The 22,277-nt window shown below is 40.4% G+C and overlaps 1 protein-coding gene across 1 annotated transcript in view; it reads left to right on the forward strand.

Annotated features, from left to right (window-relative positions):
• Positions 1-22,277, forward strand: part of KCNH8 (potassium voltage-gated channel subfamily H member 8) — a 355,694-nt gene that overhangs the window by 303,373 nt on the left and 30,044 nt on the right. Inside the window, exon 12 of the mRNA XM_042903485.1 lies at positions 19,964-20,002. Coding sequence (XP_042759419.1) covers positions 19,964-20,002 — 39 coding nt within the window. The remainder of the gene's footprint in view (positions 1-19,963; positions 20,003-22,277) is intronic.

The following is a 22,277-nucleotide window of genomic DNA, read 5'->3' on the forward strand; positions in this document are numbered from 1 at the left end:
TCTCTCTGTCTCTCTCTCTGTATAGATTTTGGGATGCTATGCCTTCTGAAGGCTAGTTAAATTTGGACCACCCTTCCCCATAATTCCATACCCTGGGGAAAAGTCTTCTGCTCTTTCTAAAGATACTACAACTTCTAGGCGAGTTCGTATTCTGATGGTAACCCAAGATTATGGATTCTTGCTTTGCTTTGCAACTCTGCTGTCAGACCAGTGTGAAACCCAGCCCCTTTCCTTACATGTTCACACAAATAAAAATATCGAATCCCACAGGATTTTTAGTGGGTTGAAGCCTCTGTGGAAGGTTGACCAGTGGGTTGTAGAGGAAGGAACATTTGCAGAAGGGAAATGCAAACGATATAAATGTAATGTGTCTATATATCCTTCAGCCCTTTCTTGCTGCTGTCATCACTCTTCTTGCTCTCTCTTCATCTCCAGATTCCCCATTATTGCTGATCCATATTAGTTTAACTCCCACTCTTTGGTTGTCTGTCACCTTTCTGATTTTGCCTTCTGGATTCACCTTTTGCCCCTGTACCTACTACCCTGTTAGGTGACCTGGAACATCTGGGTAAAGAGAAGACTGATGGTCAACCCATTTTGAAATAAAGGCCATAAAAGCATTTTAAGAAATAGTCAAAATTTAGAAGGGGATATGGATGCAAGATATAACTCCTAGAACTATGATAAATGATGTAACTTTCAAATGACCGCTCATCCAGTTCTCATAGTAAAATTAATTGAAATCTGTAAAATACACTCTAAGTTTGTGAAAAGTCTAACTAGCATGGTTTGGACCTAATTATGCATTTTATGCACCCAGTGTTTTCTATATTTGCCTTATTTATATCTCCTGGATGGCTCCAATATGGACAGAGATTAATTTAGATATTCCTGTCTATGCAGATTATGAGAAATTTGCTTCACTGCTTCTCATGGTAAACTATAAAATTGATTTTAGCACAGACTCAGGTATTGTTGGTTGTGAAATTTAGTGCCTTAATATAAGAATTTTGAATTTGTGATGAAATGACGGACGTGTATCTAAAATATGTGCTTTCAAAAATTACTCATGCTAATGCACCGAAAATCAGGGCTCAATGGCTACATATAAAATACCTAAGTGCTTCTCACATGGTCCACATGAACTTGGTGGTGGCATTGTGGTTGTGGAGCAACAAACCGCAATGGTTATTGAAAAAGGATGATACCTTCTTACTGAGGGGTTCGTCGGTGATGAAACCTATTACGTTTTCAGTGTGTTTTTTCCTCAGTTTTTCATTATTGTCATGCATAAAAAAATGAAGTCTCTTCCTTCAGGCTTCCTGCCTCATTAGGAAGGGGTATTTCCCCAGTTTCTTGAGGGTCAGTGACCTTGAGGTGAAGGTCTTCGAATGCCCATCTCCGATCCAGCACAACAGGTTACCCCAGAGTTCAGAGAAGCCTCCCGAGGCAGAGACAATGGAGCCCGTGAGGAGCATGTACTTTCAGCAGCCTCTTTCCACTCTGATGGGATCATACGTGGGTGGTTTGAGGTGCTGACCTATCATAGCTGCCTCAAGCCTCAACATTATAACATCCTAGTTCCCCACAACTGACATATACTCTCTGTATAGACCAAGAACCATGCTTAAATAGTGTAGTTATAAAACTGAATACTTCAAAGTCTCAAGTGACCCTCAAGTGAAACAAATGCATATATAATCATAATTTGCTTCAGAAGTTCCAGAGTGGTCATAGGCAATAGTTAAGACATATATAATTAAACATAATGGAATGGAATAAACAAAATGGAATGAATTTAAGTGAAAAGTTTCCTGCTGATGGAAGGGTCAACTTTCCATCCCTGGGGGTTGCGGGCATGTGTGTGTGTGTGTGTGTGTGTGTGTGTAGGTATGGTAGGTGCGGAAGGATATCTGACCATGATAAATGAGAAGCAATATAATGAATGCTTCTCTTGCCTCTGTTCTTACTTCCTCACCACTCTCTCACATCAAGGCCGCAGAAGCAATCTTCTCAAATTATAAATTGGATCATGTCGGTCCATTGCTTAAAATTTCAATGGGTCCTCATGGACTATTAAGAAAATCCAGGCTCCCCACCATAACTTTGAAGATTCTAGGCATTCCAGCACTTGCCTGCCTTTCAGATTCATCCGATGGCATCTTGTGTCCAGCCTTACGCCCCAGCAAACTGGCCTGTTTTTCCTTCCTTTCATGTGCCAGGCTCCTGCCTGCCTCTTGGGGCCTTTACATTTGTTCTTTCTTCCTGCAATGGTATTCCTCTTGCCTTACCTGACCGACCACCTGCTCTGGAGTTTGCCTCTCCAGGTTATCCTCTGGCACAGAATCTTGTTTATCATTTTCATAGCAGTTAGCAAGATCTTAAGTTATTTTAATATGTATATTTTCTTGTTCATGTTTACTTCTTCCTACTAGAATGTCTACTTTATGCAGGCGTTGTTTTATTCTATATCTCCAGTGCCTAAGTCAGAGCCTAATGTGGAATTAACATTTAATATATATTCAATGACTGAATGCATGAACGTCAAAAAGTTTACTTTGCGATCTGGAACTTCTGTGAAATTTTGAGAAAATGAATAAAGTCCTAAAAGCATCAACCAAGTAGCCAGTAAATGGAATTTAAAATGAAAAGTTAAGAGGGGCGCCTGGCTGGCTCAGTCTGTAGACCATATGACTCGATCTCAGGGCCATGAGTTCAAGCCCCACATTGGGCCTCAAGCTTACTTAAAAAATAAAACGCAACAAAAAGTTAAGGGAATTCAGAATTGTATTTCTAAGAAGTTACAAAGCCAAAGGAAGTATTAATAGTAAGATTTAAAAGAACAAATTGAAAGAATAGGTAAATTGGAAATGGACTTTTTCGCTTCCCCTAAGTTCAAAGCAAGAGATTTTCAAAAGCCGTAGGACAAATTGAAGCCAAATAACAAGGAAAAACAAAACCCTTGCAGTATAGGTAATGTAATCCTCCAGGTGGGGTTTGGGATAGTAAGTTGTATTTAAATGAAAAAGGATCTGCCTTCAAATCTAAGCTAACACACGCATTTTCTGTACAAATAGGTGGACTGTTACAACACTAATACCCCCAGAAAGTAGAGAATCAATACTTTTAACCATTAAATCACTCTGGACTGTTATTCAGCTCACATTTATTGCCCGGGGAATGAAGCTACAAACTTTTTGAGTGAAATGAATTTCCACGTGGAAAATGCCAGGGTCTAGTAAAGCAGCTCATCTATTTTATGAAATGCTTCATCAAAATCTAACACGTGGATCTGTTGCACTTCATGGGAAACTGTGATGTAGAGGGTCTCTGATGTGTGTGGTGGAATCTGGTCAAGTAAAGCTCATGTTCCTTAGCATTAGTTTCAATGGCATCTGAATGTGAATTTATATTTCCATCTGGGTCTGGACCCCACGTCTTTCATCTGCCAAGGTGAATCTTTATTTTGTTTAAAGTTCTCAGAAGACAGCCCCTGTCTTAAATACAAATAACATTGGAAAAAGCATCTAATTCCCAAGCATTATTGAGATGTGTCCACTGGACCATCTCGTATGTAATTAAGCTGTACTGCATCCAGGAGGTTTGACTCTGTGCGTCCTCCCTTAGATACAAACAAGCCTGAATAGATCTTTCAAGTGAAGTCTGTGATTTGCCAACATCTCTTTCTTGCCGCCTATGTGACTATATTACAATTTAATTCGAGATTGTACCAAAAAAGGAGCTATTTCCAAAGGAGGGAGTTGGTTTAAATTTAGTCCCCATTTCAGACTGGAATAAGATTGGGCTGCTTGGAAGCAATTTTCTTAAAAATGATTTACCGAATAGTAATAATTTAAAAAAATCCTATCTGACAGCCCAGCTACTTAGCTCCTCGAGAGTAGCCTGTGTGTAGGTGTGCATCTGCTAGCTCAGTCTTGTGTAATAAGAGAACATAATTAATTCTGCACCTTTTTGAGATAATTGTTCTTAGAAAATTGCATAATGAAGGGCTCACGTGTCATTTGATCGTGTCAGCTTTCCTTATGATCCTGGGAGCAAGACATGTTTTGTTTGTCAGTTGTGTATTTTAAAATACTCTCCCAACAAAAAATATCTTGTAGCCAAGTGTGTTACCCAGCATACACTTTCATGGTGCTTAAGATATGGTGTCAGATATGCCAGGAAAAGCTCGGTAGATAATGGCCTGGAAGTTTTACTTGCATCCAGTATGTTTTCTGTGTTCTGAAACTCTTCTCATACCATTCTCCCAACGGATTCAGAAGTTTTGCTGGCAAACATATTACCTTGATGGAAACGATTGTGTTTTGGGTGGTATCCCCAGAGCCCAGCATTGTGTTTATGTTCATGGCTTTCAGTAAATGAAGATTGCTGTTGAACTTACGGCACTTGGTGAACACCCTACTTGCTAAAAGACCCGATGTCCTCTTTTTTTCTAAGTGATTACCCAGACTCACTGCTTCGTTCCCTCCATTATTATCAGTCTTGTCCCCATCTGTTTCCCCCGAAAGATCTCAGGGTGGAATGGATGCCACGGGACTCCAAGTTTACATTCCTTTCCAACCTTGAAGTTCTCTTTCTCCTGCCTAGTCCCCTGCCTCAGAGAAATGAAAACTGAAAAAAGGTTACTCTTACCTCTTCTCAAACCACACACTGATTCTTTTTTAAATTCTTAGTTTAGGACAGAGCTAGTGTGGGGCATTGGCAAAAGGGCCAGCCTGAGAATTCTGGTAAGTTTTAGGGCAATTCAGAATAAGGACATTGACTGTAGGCAATAAAAACTCGACTTGAATCAATCACTAGAAGCAGAGATTTATTGTAAGTATTCCAATGGGGTTAAATAAAATATACATACATAGCTAATGTATGTAGCTAATGGGATTAAATAAAATATACATACATACCTGCACACACCCACACACCCCCCCCACACACACAGATGTGCACACACCTCTGGATCTCAGAAATTCTTATAATCACATTATGATTTTCTCCACATCTCTTACTTTCCTTTTCCTCTCCATTTCTTTCTCCTTCAGTCATCATGCCCTCTTTCTTTATCCAAATGGCAAGAAATGGTCACAGGTAGCAGCTCTTCAATTCGAGTGGGGAGCAGATTAAACTGGGACTCTCTTAGTTGATGCTAGATTCCTAAAAAAGAATGAGTGGTTCAGCTCATGTCAAGTGCCTACCCAGGTTTCATCAGTTATTGTGTGTGGGAGTATTTGCGTGAGGCGTCAGGGATGGAAGGAGAGCACATTGAAGTAACATGGTGTTTTCCATGGCAACCCATGGACTGAAGAGTTGAGATAAGAAGGATCCAGAAAAATGGGGGGTGGCCAGAGGTAGGTGTTGGACAAATGAAGCAAAGTCAGTGATTGTATGAACTGTGGGTAATCACATCATTATAGGTTGTACAAACATATCTCAGCAATATTTTCTTAGAAGTCAAATCTTATTTAAACGTAAATTAAAAATAAAAACAAGCAAAGAACACACAAAAGGCTTTAAAGGACCCTGAATGGGCTCTTGTTTCACCTCCTCTGGATTCTCTCCTGTGTAGCCATTTGTCAATCAAACAGCATGAGGCATACCCTGCAAAGAGATCAACCACAGTTTGAGGACATCTGGGTATTTCAACTCGTGTTTGCAAGTTGAACAGTGAGCATTTAGATTTTTAAGCTCTTTGGGGGAAGCAGGGGTTAGCTGAGTTGGGAAAGTCAGAGGATAAAAAGGCCACCTGCCATCCCATAAACAAGACAGAAAAGTGTTTCTTTCCCTACTTCCTTGGTTGCTCCCATCCTGCAGGGAGCAGCAGATGTTCAGCCTGTAATAAAACGTGTCAGATTTGCACACACACACACACACACACACACACACAGAGGCAGGACTGAACTTCCGCACATTCCTTGAAAATGAAAAGTTACCTAGGCTGCATCCACCAGGAATCCTCAACCCTGCCCCACTGTTACTCAGGATCCTGCATTCCGCACTGCATTTTGAACGGTTGTCTAACCATCTGTGGAAGTACAGAGTCTGCGCCTGAATTCTCCAGTAGACTGTGGTCACAGAGCCCACCCACATGACAAGGCTCTGTGACGTGAAGTTGATGTTGACACTGCTGATGGCATAATCACTCCTGTGAACCAAGTTGTAGGCTAAGCACTTTACGAACATTGCCTTACGTTACTCTCATAAAATTCTTGGACATAAGTTGCTGAGTTCATGTACTAGATGAGAAGACTAGTTAAAGATGAGAGAGGTAGAAACTGGCCCAGAGTCCTTCAGCAAGGAAGCAAGGGAGGCCAGGCACTGCAATTGCAGTCCCAAACCACCTGAAGCCTAAACCCAATGGAAACTTAGTGTAAGCTGATCCATCAAAACAAAGGATATGTTTTTCCTCTGTCCCTTAATTCTATGAGCAGTGAATGCCAGCTCTATTTATTAATGGTGGATTCATGGGAAACATGTTTCCATAGGAAAATAAGATTTACACATAAGAGAAAATGAACCACAGAACTTTTCTATAATTCTTTGAACGGTCCACTTCCTATCCGTGCATGTTCTTCCCATATGCTGTACTTTAATGAGAAAGCTTTTACAAAATAAATCATTAAAGGATTCAACCAAATTATAAGTGGAGAACTCAGTTGTATACATATAAGTTCTCTGAACCATGACTATGTTTATTTATCTTTGTAATCATTTTCCTTGTAAAACTCATGGTACAAAGTACGTGCTTGATGAATGCTTATTGGAATTTAATTCATTCACTCATATATATTTCCATATCCACAGAACAATAAAATGTTAGAATTGGAAGGGATCTTAAGTACCATCTATTAAAACTCAGTTTTTTCCTGTGATGACAAGTGACTTAAAGGGAGGGGAAAAGAAAATGTATTCATTCACAGAATGAAAAATCTAGTCATTGGTTAGGTATATAACTTAAGTGAATTGTATACCTAAATGTATTAGAATATTCCCTTTTGCACAAAGTAGACTCTTACTTTGGGATGAAGTCTTCCCTCAACCATTCTGAGTATGCGTTTCAAATAAGATTCAGTAAAAATATCAAAATGTATCTCATCAGGTTTTAATTTCTCTTGTCAATTGCATATTTAGTAGCACATCTTCTGACCGAGAAAAGATGTTGATGTTTTTTAAGTATGTATTATGAGCAAGGGAGTTTGTTTCCAATACCTCCTTTAATTTAAATTTTAATCTTTGCATCACCCCTGAATCCTTGCTTAACAGATGAAGGAACCGGGCGTCCAAGCAGTGCACAGCCTGAGATTACAGAATTAGTAAAAGAATCAAACAGTATAAAATTGAGTCCAATTCTGGTATTCTGAATCCCAGCCTAGTACATTTGTCCACCAAAGCACTCTACCATAAATCAAAACATAATTCTCCTAAAAAGGGTTGGTCTCCTTTAGGCACCCTGACTTACAGCAGAAGCTATCCTGAATTTCCAGAATAACATTCACTTTAATCTTCTTAACCTTAATGCTATTACTTGTCATGTCTCATCAAAAACCCCCTGTGCCTGTTTCCGGAAAGACCTCTCATGAATAAGAGAATGAGTAAGACAGCACAACTATTGTAGCTTGGCCATCCAACTTGTCCTTTCCCTTAGTATTTGTGCTGTCATGTGCTCCTAAATCCATCTATTTATTAAATAACCCCCTGGTCACCAACTAGCTCTGGGAGAATGTCTTCCCATTCAAGTACATGCTTTTCAGTCTTTTCTGCATATAATCATTCTTCATCCTTCCCTTGTTCCATGTTGGAAAGTAAATCTGAAGTTTCAGACGTGCACTATCATTTCAGATGTACAAAATAGTTTTTCAACTCTTTTCAGACTCCATTTCACTGTTGTAAGAAGTTGGACGCCTTCTGGGGTGCCTGGGTGGCTCAGTCAGTTAAGCGGCTGACTTCAGCTCAGGTCATGGTCTCATGGTCCGTGAGTTCGAGCCCCGCGTCGGGCTCTGTGCTGACGGCTCAGAGCCTGGAGCCTGTTTCGGATTCTGTGTCTCCCTCTCTCTGACCCTCCCCCGTTCATGCTCTGTCTCTGTCTCAAAAATAAATAAATGTCAAAAAAAAAATAAAAAATAAAAAAAAAAGAAGTTGACGCCTTCTTAGCTGGGCATCTGGGTGGCTCAGTCGATTAAGTGTCCGACTCTTGATTTGACTCAGGTCTTGATCTTCTGGTTCATGGGTTTGAGCCCCACATCACACTCTATACTGATGGAGGTGTGGAGCCTGCTTGGGATTCGCTCCCTCTCTCTGTTTTCCCCTCCCCCCACCCCACACACACATTCATTCTCTCTCTCTAAAAATAAATAAACGTTAAAAAAAAAGTTGGAGGCCTTCTTAGCAATTGAAACAAAATGTTCTCCATCCTTCCTTTATGTGCACATACACACAGTTATGGAGGAGGACTAAGAATATAGATGAAAGCAGCAATATTTTTAACATTTCTCAGTCAGTCTTCAAATATTTTACCAGTGTGTATGTTAGGATTTTTTGAAAACATAATTTTATTCTGTTTTTCTATTCAAGAATATTTGATCTCCTGCATCTTGTTAGAATAATCCTGAATGTTTTACTACAGTATATATTTCACCGTTTGGGATCTTTCAAAGATCATCCTTGGGCACGTAAGACATCTCTTCAGTTAGCCCTTTAATCCCAAACCCAAACTCGACAGATACAACATCGAGTCAGTGGGTGGTATGATTAAAACTGCTCTAAATGAGCTAAGTTGGTAGAAATTAAATTAAAATTAAAAACAAATTACAAAATCCTAGGATAAACATCTCTAATAATGCTTTTCCCATGAAGTTCCCCAAAAGGGTGTAGACAGCAGAGACGATGACATATGGTGGAGACAGTCTGCTTACACCGCGGCACAGACTGTGCTCGGCAGGCAGATCTGGAGGCCTCCGGTCTCATCAGATTGTAGGCATCTATTTGCTCACCATTTAAGCCCAGCATTCTGGGATGCCAAAAGAGTGGCGGCTTTGACTAAAGGAAACAGTAGCCAAGGAGTCAGAAATAGGAAGCAAACGAGATGCCAAGTGGGGGGGGGGGGGCGGTGGGGAGTGAAGTGCCTCAAGATTATGAATTGGAAGGCCAGCATGTGGTACTCATGGTAACTCTAGGAGGGCGGAGGGATCCGTGGAGATACCGTTCTGTGAAATGAATTGGGGTTTAAAGGATTTGGTTCCCATGTCATTGAGGAAAATGATTAAGCAAAAATTCTTCGATGAACATCTGCAAGATGCTAAGCTTTTAGTGATGTGGTAATCCCACTTATATGTTCCACCCGGAAGATTAAGTTCTTTAAAAGCAGAGCATATGGTCACCGATCTGTGTCACTGCATTTTGCCAGGATTTGTAAACAGTCCCAAGTCTGACTAGGGCTAACGCATCATGGTTATATTCCAGGTTGTACTGTTTATATATTTTTTTCTCTTATTAATCACACTTTCATCTTGATAGGACAGAGTGTTAGCATTATATTTGAGGAAAAAAGCAAAAAACCCAAACAGCATTCTGTCAAAAAGAACCCACGAATGCTAGGCATCCGACTCAATACACATAGAAGTTGCATGACTTGGAACAAGTTGCTGTCTTTCTGTGGGCCTCCAGTTCCTCATCCCTGGCCTGGATGATCACTAAGAAACCATAAGTTGAGTCAGGCTAAATGCTGTAACACATAACGCCAAGTTTCCGTGACTTAATACGGTAAGTAGAATAAATGGGTTATGCAGTAAAGCTCATTCATATCCGTGTACAGGTGGCAGCTTCTCACTTGAGGACTCGGGCAGCCAGTCTTCCTCTATTTGGTGGCCCCATCACCACCCCCCCCCCCCCAGGCCTCAGAGTCATCTGGAACTCAGAGTCTTTCACTAGGCTTTTTGTATCCAGCCAGCCAACCAGTTTAAGAAACAGAGAATAGAGGCTGCCCTTGTATGACTCAGGGGCCAGACCCACAAATGACATGGATCTCTTCTGCTCACACTCCATTGGCCAGAATGAGTCACGTGGTTCACCCTAAGTGCAAGCAGTCTGGGAAATCCCATCAAGTGGTGCCACTAACAGGATGCATAGGTCCTGGTGAACAGTTAACCGGCTGGTGAACAACTCACCAGTCTGAGTCATAGGCCCTTCTAGTATTACCTTATAATTGTTATTTTTCTTGAGAGACAGAAAGCGTAAGCAGAGAGGGGCAGAGGGATAGGGAGAGAGAGAAAATCTTAAGCTGGTCCCATGCTCAGCACAGAGCCTGATGCAGGGCTTGATCTTACAACTATGAGATCATGACCTGAGCTGAACTCAAAAGTCAGCTGATTAGCCCACTGAGCCACCCAGGCTCCCCTCCATTATTTTTTTATTCCAAATTTGTTGATAAATAGGAGGGTATTCATACCTTAAAATTTTCTTCAGTTTTTCTAAATGAATAATAATTGAAGACCTTCAGTTTACCAGTAATTCTGTGGTAATGTTACCGTGGTAATGTTTAATGTTACTTCTCCAAGGAAAAGTTAATGTTTATTTAGAAATTCTGAACAAGGGACGAGGTGGCTCAGTCAGTTAAACATCCGACTCCTGGTTTCAGCTCAGGTCATGATCTCACGGTTCGGGACATCAAGCCCCGCATCAGGGTCCACACTGACAGCGCAGAGCCTGCTTGGAATTCTCTCTCTCCCTCTCTCTCTGCCCCTTCCCCACTAGTGCTCATGCGTGCACCCATGTTCTCTGTCTCTCAAACTAAAGAAACATTAAAAAAATAGAAATTCTGAATTAATTAGCAGAAAGGGAACGGTGACCGGAGGAGAGGCTTAAAGGCAATGATTCAGAGCCAGTTTCAAGTAGAAGTTACACCTCCTAAAGACCTAATGGAAACGAATAGGAAATATATGACTCCCACTGTGGGACTCCAAATGACTTATTTTTCTTTTCCCCACTCTCCCCTCCCCGCCTTGCCCTGCCCATCCTCCAAGTGACCTATTTTGGAAGCATCTTTATTACCTAAAAGCAATATGTCTTTACAGTACAACCAAGGCCAGAATTGTTCCTTCAAAGAATCCGACATGCCAGTTTCCCGCCATCCCCAAAGACACGACTTAACAAGCACAGCCTGATCCAGGAGATTAGAAACTTGAAGGACCAGAATTGTGCAAATTTGTGTAAATAACTGTGAAAGCATCATCTTCCAGTAAAGTCACTGGTGCATATTTTGCAATCATGGACATAATCACCTTAAAACGTGGAGAGAAAGTTTGTTCTTTTTTTTTTTTTTTTTAATTTCTTATTTTAGAGAGAGAGGGAAAGCACGAGTGAAGGGAGAAGGAGAGAGAATCCCAAGCAGGCTCCATGCTCAGTGCAGAGTCTGACATGGGGCTTGATCCCATGACCCTGGGATCATGACCTGAGCCAAAATCAAGAGTCAGATGCCCAACTGACTGAGCTACACAGGCACCCCATGTTCTGAAGAGATGTATATGTATAGGTTTCATGTAGGTAAGTAAAAGAATGATGTCTTTGTATGAACCCATAAGTAACTGACTTAGCTCAAAGTTTAGAATGCCCTACTCTAAGAAGTCATGCCCATTCTAAATGGATATGCTTTATTCAGTGTTCACATGTTTATGCAGAGCGGTTACACAGTGGATACCATTGTGATTTCATACAAACTTGGACATGGCTACTCTGTGACTAGGTTGCCACATGATAGCCCTAAAATCTTGACCACACGGTGTAATTTCAGGAAAAGGGCCACTGTCTCACATCTCCCCACGAATCTCTCCCCTAAGTCCCTCACTGTTTATTTTAACAGGTTAAGGAAAAGTCTATCCTATGATGAAAGCTCAGGCTCAAAATACAAATTTACATAAGAAAAAAATAAAAAAAGACATACTACTGTATAAATAACTGGGGAATATTTCTTCACAGACTTTGGATGACAGTGTGGTTACGAGAGAGACCCAGAGAAGGAAACAAGATGTATCAGGCATATTTGATCTATGACAATTATTGTTCTGGGGACTTCCCTGAGCACCACTAGCGGAGACAAAATACCAAATCAGACACATTTCTTCCTAAATTTCAGTGGTTTGTACGCCTACTGTGAATTCTCACGAAGACTTGTTTTCAGTCAATATATAATTAATCAGTAATATCTTCCTTACAGTGCTCCACACATCACCTTTTTTTTATATATATATTTACTTTTGAGAGAGAGATAGAGTGCAAGCAGGGGAAAGGCAGAGGGAGAGACACAGAATCCGAAGCAGGCTCCTGGCTCTGAGCTGTCAGCACAGAGCCTAACGTGGGGCTCAAACCCACAAACTACAAGACCATGACCTGAGCCGAAGCTGGAAGCTTCATTGACTGAGCCACCCAGGCCACACATCACCTTTGAGTACAACAAAACCGTAACCTAAGTTCAGCCCTGATCTACTAACTGTGAAACTTTCTTCTTCACCTAGAAATTGTTGACTATTCAGCAAAAGTGTAAATGCTATGAAACACAATATTCTTTATGCTTACGTTTCAAAGAGTGCTTTAATTAAGAAAGACATGCATTTGGTCATTTAGAAGCTGCCCTCTATCACGGTCCTTTATAGTCCTCTTATTTTCTCTGGCTAAGTGAGCTTAACCAAGTCACTGTGGTTCGAATAAGCAGAGTAGCTCATCTCGGTTTGCTGCTACAAACACTGTTTTCATCATATAGGGCCGGTCACCTTTTTTGTTACAGTGTATAATTGACAGTGAGCTTCCTAGGTAGCAAATTAGGCATTTCGCATTCGCTTTAGAAGTGCCGTCAGGAGTTATGATGTGAAAACTTCTCATACCAAATTGAGCATCTTCCTTCACCGACCTGGTTTGGAACCAAAGTACTCAGCGTGTATCTGGAAAATCTTATGAAACCAGCTATTGTGTTTCCTTACAATTACATAGTAGCTGATTTTACAAGCTAACCAGGAGCCATTGTACCCTAATCAGAAGCAGGTCCTTGGGGGGCATGGAATCTCAGTTCAATATAATGAGTTTCGACTGCAAATTCTTTTAGCACTGATTAACTGCTGAACTCCCAAATCATGGAGTTGGTACAGAGCTAGCTCCTTAAGCCTGGAATCATTAAAACTCTATGTCAGTGCTGAGAAATTTTGAGTTTTCTTCACATAATGGTGTGTATTTTCCCCCTCTGTCTTTCTAGAATGATGTGAACCACATATTAATAAACAACTCTCTCTCCCTCAAAAATCATCCTGCATTTTCCAAGTTCTTACATAAGTATTGGAGACTCTTTGGGTTTTCTTTTAATTCCAAAGCCTTGTAATTCATACGTTTGAATTTAGAATTTAGAGATAGGAAGTTAAAATTGTGCTTGAGTTAATTTGCATATATTATCAATGTCTTCACTGTATTCATACCTATGGACAATTTGAAAGTGCCTTATTTTATTTAAGTGAAGCAGATAAAAGGGTTGGGAGAGAAAAGAATAGAATACCAAGTTATTACTTTATGTAAAGTATGGTACCTAGTGCCGTACAAAGAAGAGCTTTGTGGCCTGGGATGACAGGTCTCTGCTGGGAGATCCATTTGGGGGGAAACTCAGGTTTAACAAGTTCATGGTCTCTTTATTATATATCTACATATCTGTTAGTTTCAGTTGGACAAACTCACCTGTGTGAATGTTTAGAATTCCATAGCTAAAAATGCTCTATTTCCCAGTCACCAAATTCAAAGAAAACTTTTCTTCATAATCACTATGCCAATAATAATATAACTAACACTTGTTAACAGGAATTTAATTACTCTTTATGCCAGGCACTGGACCAAGTACTTAGCAAATGCAACGGTGTGAGGGCTCTTTTCACCATAAGCTTTACGTGAGAATTCCTTGTGTACCATGAAGTCCAAGTGGTAAGAGACTTACACTGCCCAGCAGCCTCCAAATGCTTCCTCTTTCTCCAGAAACAAGAGGGCTGGACGGCACGGACCACCCAGAGGTCAGCTCTGGCAGGAATGTTGGGCTTTATGGCCAGAAGGAAGCAGGAAGGGAAGAGTGAGCAGAAGGGATCCAGGGTTGTAGTGAAAGAACTGGGAGAGAGGCACCTTCGTTGTTGCGAATGGAATGGAAAGGGAGGGGTGATTTTAAAAAGTCTTACTGTAGTTGATCAATACACGTATCACCTTTAAGGTTCCTGAAAGCACACTAAAGATTAGAATTATTTTTAAATTGCAGCTTGACTCTTGAACAACACAGGTTTGAACTGCACAGATCCACTTATATGTGGATTTTTTTTTGTAAATACAGTACTGTAAGTGCATATTCTCTTTCTTATGATTTTCTTAATAATATTTTCTTTTCTCTAGCTTATTTTCTTGTAAGAATATGGTATATGATACTGTATAACATACACAATATGTGTCAATCAACTGTTTATGTATTTGTAAGGCTTCTGGTCAATAGTAGGCTATTAGTAGTTAACTTTGGGGCCAGTCAAAAGTTATATACAATTTTCCACTGAGCGGGTCCACTGACCCTTAAACAACACCCAGTGCTGTTCAAGGGCCATCAGTACTTTTGGTTGCTATACATGTATCTTAATGTGACACAATGCCACCCAGATGTGGCCAACTGGGTCTTGAAAACTTGTTCAGTTTACATATATATATATATCTCATGTAATTCTCAGAACAACTTTAAATATTATTATCATTTTTTAGAGGAGGAATGAGAAATAAAATTCTTTTGGGTTAAGCTATTGAAAGTTAGCAAATTATTTGTTCCTTCAGCCTTACCTATTTTATCCCGATTAATGTGCTTCCCAAAGTTGCATAGCTAATGAGTAAAAAGACTAGGAAAATCCCAGCTCTTAACCACTATGCTATCATAGCTGCGAAATGGGTCCTATCACCCTGACACATAGACCTTTTATCATAACACACAGCAATGAAGAGGTTTTTCTGGTGCTTCTTATACAATAGGCTCAATAATTGAACTCTCCAGTGCTAGCAGTCAATAAACACTAAATTCGAGTCTTGGTTACTTGACTTGTGCTTTCTGCATCAGAAGTGATAGTATTTACTTAGGGGAGAAGAATTCTCCTCTAAATCTTAATAGTTTGTCTCGACCTCAAGGCTCAGGATGAAATTGGAAAAGTTCAAAATCATCAGTTTTTCCATTCTAATCTCATTTCTGTTTCTCAGTTATACAACAAGCAAAGGAAACATATTAGCCACTGTATTACCCACTTAGGGTTTCACACCAGCTTCAAAAATTTCTTCTTTAGATTAGATGGTAGTGAACTCCCAAGCCTTTTTTTAGTTGAAAATGAATGCCCCCTTATTCAAAGCCTGTCTTTTCTCCAGAGCTTTCCAGTTCCTCTTTCTGTCTTCCTCCTGCCATTGGTGGCACTCATGACTTCTTGGTACCTCCACTTGAGTCTACAAGAGAAAGAAGCAGATCAGAAATAAAAAGGAGACCTACTGATTTGCTACGTGCCCATATCATATGACAATTACTTATGGTTTTATAAGAATGGGCATTTTAACTATGAAAGTTACGGAGTTCCATGTGACTGTCCTTCATTCATGCTCTATTTATCCCAAACAGCCACCAGTACTGGTAATGTTGCCGTCCAGAGAACAAGAGAAAACGTGTGAGGATTCCTTTTTCTGAATGAGGACACATGTTCCTTCAATCTTCTTTGTGACTTAATCAATGTGGCATTATTAACAAAGCAGAGAATATCATGAATCACTCAGAAAGAAGAGCCTTGTAATTCACATCTCATTTCCCAGTTGAGCAATCAGCTGTAGGTAACGGTCCTACCAGAACACTTGAGTGTCTTAGAAGATTCCCGAGTTGAGAGGACAGTTTCAGACTCACATGGGGGCTTATAATTCTGATCTGCAAACCAAGTAAACCAGGAGAATGCCCCCCTTGGGCCACTGGGCCACTGGGTTACAGTTTAGGATTCCTAGGCCTATGTAGTGGGTTCCATTCACATTTGCTTCCTTCCTACCTCGTACCAGTCGACGTCTTGGTGGTTCAGTCTCTGGAAAAGATCTTGAGAGTAAGGAAAGCTTATTGATAATTCCTCTACTGAAAAACTACTGAGAAAACACTCAGCGTCTGAGGGTGGGGCATTAGCATCCAGTGAAGGCTGGGCCCCAAACTTCATTGTCATGGTACCATGTGTCAGAATTCAGAGACACTTTAATCAGTGGGTAGACATAGATGAAAGAAATCAAAAAGCTTCCCTCTCAGCTAAAAGAAAGTCCTAACAGCAGGAAGATTTACTACTGAGGAACTTAGGAACTTAAGGAAAAGGTAAGCTGGATGGCCAAGGTAGCATATCTTCATTCAGCAAAATAGACAACATTAAAGAACACAATGGCATTTTTCACATCTAAAACCACCATTAATTTTAGCATGTTTGATTTCCACTTGCAATTCAAGCTCAATAGTATAATGTTGAGGCCTTCCTTACACTTTGTTTTCTTTTAAAGACGATTGCGAATTTGTTTTGCTTTTTCATAGCAGATTGTCTGAGTAATAAGAGACTTTCTTCCTCCTTATGGTTCTCCATACCATGGAGCGGTGTTTTTCGATGTTAAGAGTCTTCTCTCTTTGTTCCCACTGGACTTATAGAGTGATAGAGTAAGTTAAGTGGTTAGGACAGGGGAATAAAAGAAGAGAAGCTATGCAGAAACTTTTTAAACCAACTCCACATCACTGAGAATGTGTTTCTTTCCTAGTCTACAAGGTTATAAAGCTTTACTTTCATTCATGATAATGTTGTGCCAAGACATGTCCTAGGTCCTTCTTGCCCACACTTGGCTTCTTCTGTCCTGGCAAAGTGAAGATACAATTCTAGGGTCTGAGTGGGCTGACCGTCAGCCTTGACTTCATCGCAGGACTCCATTCCTTGTTTTATGTCTGATTTACAACATTTTATCATCCCAACCTCTATTCCTTCAGTCTTTTTATTTTTTAATCATCCCCATTAGAGATTACCAGCCGTTCTCCTCCTGTCTGAAAGTTCATGTGGGAGGGACTCAAATTGGAGAAAACTGTCTTCCTCAAAACTTTCAAAACCTTTGAGTCTTCCAGTTACCGGAACAAGAAAAGGAGATCGATAAACATTATTTATTCAAAGGTTTGTATCTGTGCATTTTTTTCCCTTGGGATAGAATGATTAGACTTCATTTTCTTTCCGGAGAGATCTATAACCCAGAAAAGGCTAACGAGGTGCTTGGGTAACTTAGTGTCACAAGATTTGGGGCCTGCTTTGTGGCAGTCATCAAACCTTGTGCTACATTCAGTTCCACCATATGTGAGGCATTTAGTCTTTCAACAGCGTGAACTGCCGGGGAGGCACCTGAGACAGTTTTGGATTCTGCGTTAGGTACACCAAGAGTCAGGGCACATGGCGTCTGGTAGGTTCTGCCAGAGCTCTAACCTGATGCGTGAACTGGGCAAGTCACTTCATCTTCCTGGACAGCCACTTCCACATGTCTAGGTGGGGAGTTGGACTAACTCAGTGGTTTCAGCCCTGAGCCGAAGACCCGGCCCCACCTACCACCAACTGGAAGAGACTCTCTGGAGTTGGTGCTCTGGAATCTGATTTATTTAGGAATCCTTCTCAAGCATTCTACTGTCTGCCAGGTTACAAACCATTGTAGCAGCCACTCTTTAGGGTGACTTCTAGCTTTAAAACACTGGCTTTCCATTAAACTAATATTCTCCGCAATTGGCAGAATCTGGATCGGTGTGAAAGGTTAGTCAATAGAACTAATATATCATAGAACTCTTTTCAAATGCATGTGATTCAAATGCTGTACGCAAATGAAATAACTTCATTCAGAGAGCCTATCACAGCAGTGCTGGTTATATGATGTATACTTGTTACCTCATAGGATTACAGTAAAAATTAATGGACATGATGGCTGTGAGCATTTGTCAGGGTGCCTGTCACAGAGTGAACACTTAATGAATTCATCGGTGATAGGATACTAATAGCAGTGACGTCGGTTATGAGATCTTGCTACTCAGCGTGTGCCTCGCGGGCCAGTAACATCAGCGTTGCCTGGGAGTTCCTTAGAAGTACAGTCTCGAGGGGCGCCTGGGTGGCTCAGTCGGTTAAGTGGCCAACTTCGGCTCAGGTCATGATCTCGCGGTCCATGAGTTCGAGCCCCGCGTCCATCTCTGTGCGGACAGCTCAGAGCCTGGAGCCTGTTTCAGATTCTGTGTCTCCCTCTCTCTGACCCTCCCCCGTTCATGCTCTGTCTCTCTCTGTCTCAAAAATAAATAAATGTTAAAAAAAAATTAAAAAAAAAAAAAAAAAAAAAAGAAATACAGTCTCAAGCCTCACTCCGGACTTCCTGAACCGAAACCTGCGTTTTATAGGGAAATCCCCAGGTGATTTGTGTGCACAGTAAAGTCTGAGAAGCACTGACGTAGACAAATAAACTTGGGACTCAGCAACTTGCCAGAGCTCACCCTACTAGTAAACTAGAGAACTAGGAGTTTTTCTTACACCTCAGATGGCATCTCTGAGCTGGAGATGTTCAGGCTTCCTGAGTCCCACTGAGATGTTCTTTCTCTCATCCAGGCTGTAACTGTCTACCACCGCAGCAACAGCACTGTAATTTTATTTTTCACATTTTTAATTATTCAGCTGCTTTATTTGTCACTACTCAGGGAATTATTACAAAACTTATGTCTACAATGCTTCTGATTAATGCATATTTAGGCAACTAAGCAGATGTAGAATGGGTTGACTTCTTTGATAATATTAAACATTGATGAAACATATATTTGCACAGCAATAATGATGCCGGCATTTGTATAAATAATAACACATCTATTTCCCTAATCATCTAGGGGGAAAAAAACCACAGTGAGAGTTGACAGAATTACTAAATATGTCTCACTTCCTAGGCAGATCATTTTTGAGTGTAGAAGTTTTTTTTCATGTGAATAAAATTATGCTAATTTATAGCATCTATTACCACTTTCAGATGAAGGAAGTGTATTTGAGCAGAAAACAGTGTGGATGAGACCTGAAGCATGTTTCCAAGATATATCATAAGTTCCAAAGCTTCTGTGTCCATCATGGAAAGCTGCGTGTTTTGTGATGGACTTCTCCACAGTCCTGTAGTTTGATTTTATGTAAGATGTATTCTGAAACCCAGCTTAAGTGATTCTACAGTACATATTTGTTTTTCACATTTTAGCATCTCTGAAATTGAGATTTGTCTTATAATTGACGGGCATGTCACAATTTGTTCAGCAGCATTTTGTTTCTTTTTACAATTGATGGGATTTAAATTCGATCAAATAGGAGATCAGGACTCCCCGGTGAACTTAATTCTAGTCCACAAGGAGCCTGATGGTGAGGAAAGACATGGGATAGAAAGGAGACATCACCCCCACCTGTATTCAAATAAGAAAGGGAGGTGGATAACTGCAAAGAAATGAGATTTAATAAGAAAAGATTGCATGGGTTTCCATTTTCACAGAGCCAGAGAGAAAAGTCATAGAATCGGCAAGAATATAGCAGAAAGGCAGGAAAGAGGGAAAAGGGAGATGGAAAACAAAAGGGGAGCAAATAAAGCATCAAGATGGAAAATATAACCAACACAGCCACTATTTCGATCATTATTTCCTAGGTGTTACATTCAATTTGCTCCTTCCTTTTCTTAGTTCACACACTGGTCAGTAGAGCTCCTACAGGCTGGGATGAGGAAGGCAGTTTCCGCCTCTTTTAGGAGGTATTTTTTCCTTCTCTGGCCCACCCAAGCGGATTAATCGCCCCCACATTGTCTCTCCCCTGCTTCCTACATTTTACTCAGTCCCAAAGCACCTGGGAAGGTTTAAATGATTGTTACAACTTCTATTTGTTTGTTCTTTCAGGTGATATCAAGATTATCGAACAAATCTACAGTCTCACAGGTATGGCTTTTGCCAAAGAACAGAATCTTTATCTAAAATCTGTAGGATTTCCTGTAAATCTGTCTCCCACTTCAGGGTTTTATGTATTTATTTTCTACTTTCCCTAAAATGCTTCCCACTGAAATGTTTTGACTGACTTTCTGGAGTTTGGAGCAGAGAAGTATTGAAACTCATCTATTTAAGGGTTTTATTGTTGTTGAAAAGCAGTTGTCACCAGAACCTGGCAAAAGTAGGAAAATCCCGAGGAACTGACCTTGGAAGTACATTTGTTATGTTTAAGTTAATAATCAAATGTTTTCATGTAAGCTTCCGATGATGGTACAACATGGTTATCCATAGTATAAAAAAAAAAAATGTCTCAGATATTCTGGAAGGGGTTTCACTTGAGCTCTTAAGATAATCCCAACTTTTTAGAATCCTCCAATTTCACAGAAAACTTTCCCAAGAAATAGTGATTTATCAGATTTATTACCTAGACTTTTACTACCAATGATACTGTGACAGGAACCTAGAAATAGCTCCCTTTTTTGCTCTGTTTCTCCTTGAAGCAGAACCCAACACCTTTCACACACGTGTGTACACACAGACACGTGTACATACAGAGAAACACCAATCAAATCATATAACACACGTAAAAGACATTGATAATTTACTGAAGATAGCTGGGGCCCAGACAGGGTTTACTTTTAATACTATTGAGAAACTTCTTAAAAGCCCTTAAAACATCTCAGAGCATTCAAATGAGTTTCTCTCTGGCACTAGTTGTCTTCTTTCTCGTCTCTACAAAATCCCTCCTCAGGAGCTGGCAAAATGGCCATTATGTTTCAACTCTTCTCAACAGGCAGCCTTTCCTCACTACTTTACCCCCTTGTCCCCAACCACTCCTATATTCTCTTTCTCATGAGAAATTCTGCCTTCCTTTGGATTTTCTGATTTGAATTCCTCACTCCTTCATAGCAAAGTGAAAATGAACATCCCTTCTAAGAACACAACATCTGTAACTTTCAAAAAAAAATCTTCTGTATAATTTAGGCTTCAGCATCAAAATCACCAGCATAACAGCTTCAAGGCAAAAGATATTTATTTCTCTCTCATGAACAAGGCCAGATGTGGGTGATATAACTGTGTCAACAGGGTCCTGAGCTTTCTTCTTTTGGTTTCATTATCCTCAACACATGGTTTCCTTTTTTAAGACCTCCTCATTCTCTAAGATGACTGCTAGAGATCTATCCATTGTATAAGTATTCCAGACTAGAAACTAAAAAAACAAAACAAAACAAAACAAAAACACTGAAGGGTAGGATAGAGGCTTCCCTCTTTCCAGAAGTCTTCCTGTAAGTTCCTTTTAACCTGTCCACTTGCCTGCTATCACCTCAGAACTTAACTTCATGGCCAACCCAAGAGGCAAAGGAAGCTGAGAAAGGTGATCTTTGGGCAAGGTACATTCCTAAGAATTCTGTTAACTAGCAAAGAAGGGGAGATTATATAAAAAGGGGTAACCAGCACTCTCTGTAGAACCTTCCCTGAGGCAAATGTTTCCATTTTCTTCACTATCAGCATCATCATCATCACGAGGGCAAGCATCTATTTTAAGTACTTTCAGTGCACATTGCTAAGTGTTTTAACTTCCATTATCTAATATCTATATCCTCATACCATTCCCAATTTACAGATGAGGAAAACAAGGATTTAAATGATTTAAATGATGTTACTTGACCACCGTTGCAGGTAGAAGTCTCCAGACTTCTAGGACTGTGTGACCGAAAGTTCACGCATTCAACCATTAGACTTTATTCTGTTTCCCCTGTAGTCATGGCAGGTTTGACTGAATCTAGTCCACTGTGCATTTGAAATGGCTATCCCATAGAATGTCATGAGCTAAATTAGAGATTCCTTTGACTGTGGGGAAAAGAACATCATTGCCCTCATGGAAGCATCTGTTGGGAGGAAATGAAGAAGGGGTGGGTCAGAAGACAAGGAAGAAATCTGTGGTTGAAATGTATGGCAGTGTATACATGGATGAATCCAGCTGCACGAGGGAAGCAAGCATTTCTGTATGGATAGCCCAGGGAAAGGAGCTGGAACTCCTGTATGGGCGCTGCATGTGGGGCTGGGTGTTTAATAATCCAATAAATTTGGGTCCTGTCTGTAATAATGGTAGGGGGAATAATTAATTCTTGGTGTAGGTAATGTTGGCTGCCTTGATCACAAGTGTCAGTATTTAAGCAACTTGCCCCAAGTGCCAAGTCTCCATGATAAAATGGAAGTATGAAAT

Source organism: Panthera leo, chromosome C2, assembly GCF_018350215.1.
Source record: "Panthera leo isolate Ple1 chromosome C2, P.leo_Ple1_pat1.1, whole genome shotgun sequence".
NCBI classification, from domain to species: Eukaryota; Metazoa; Chordata; class Mammalia; order Carnivora; family Felidae; genus Panthera; species Panthera leo.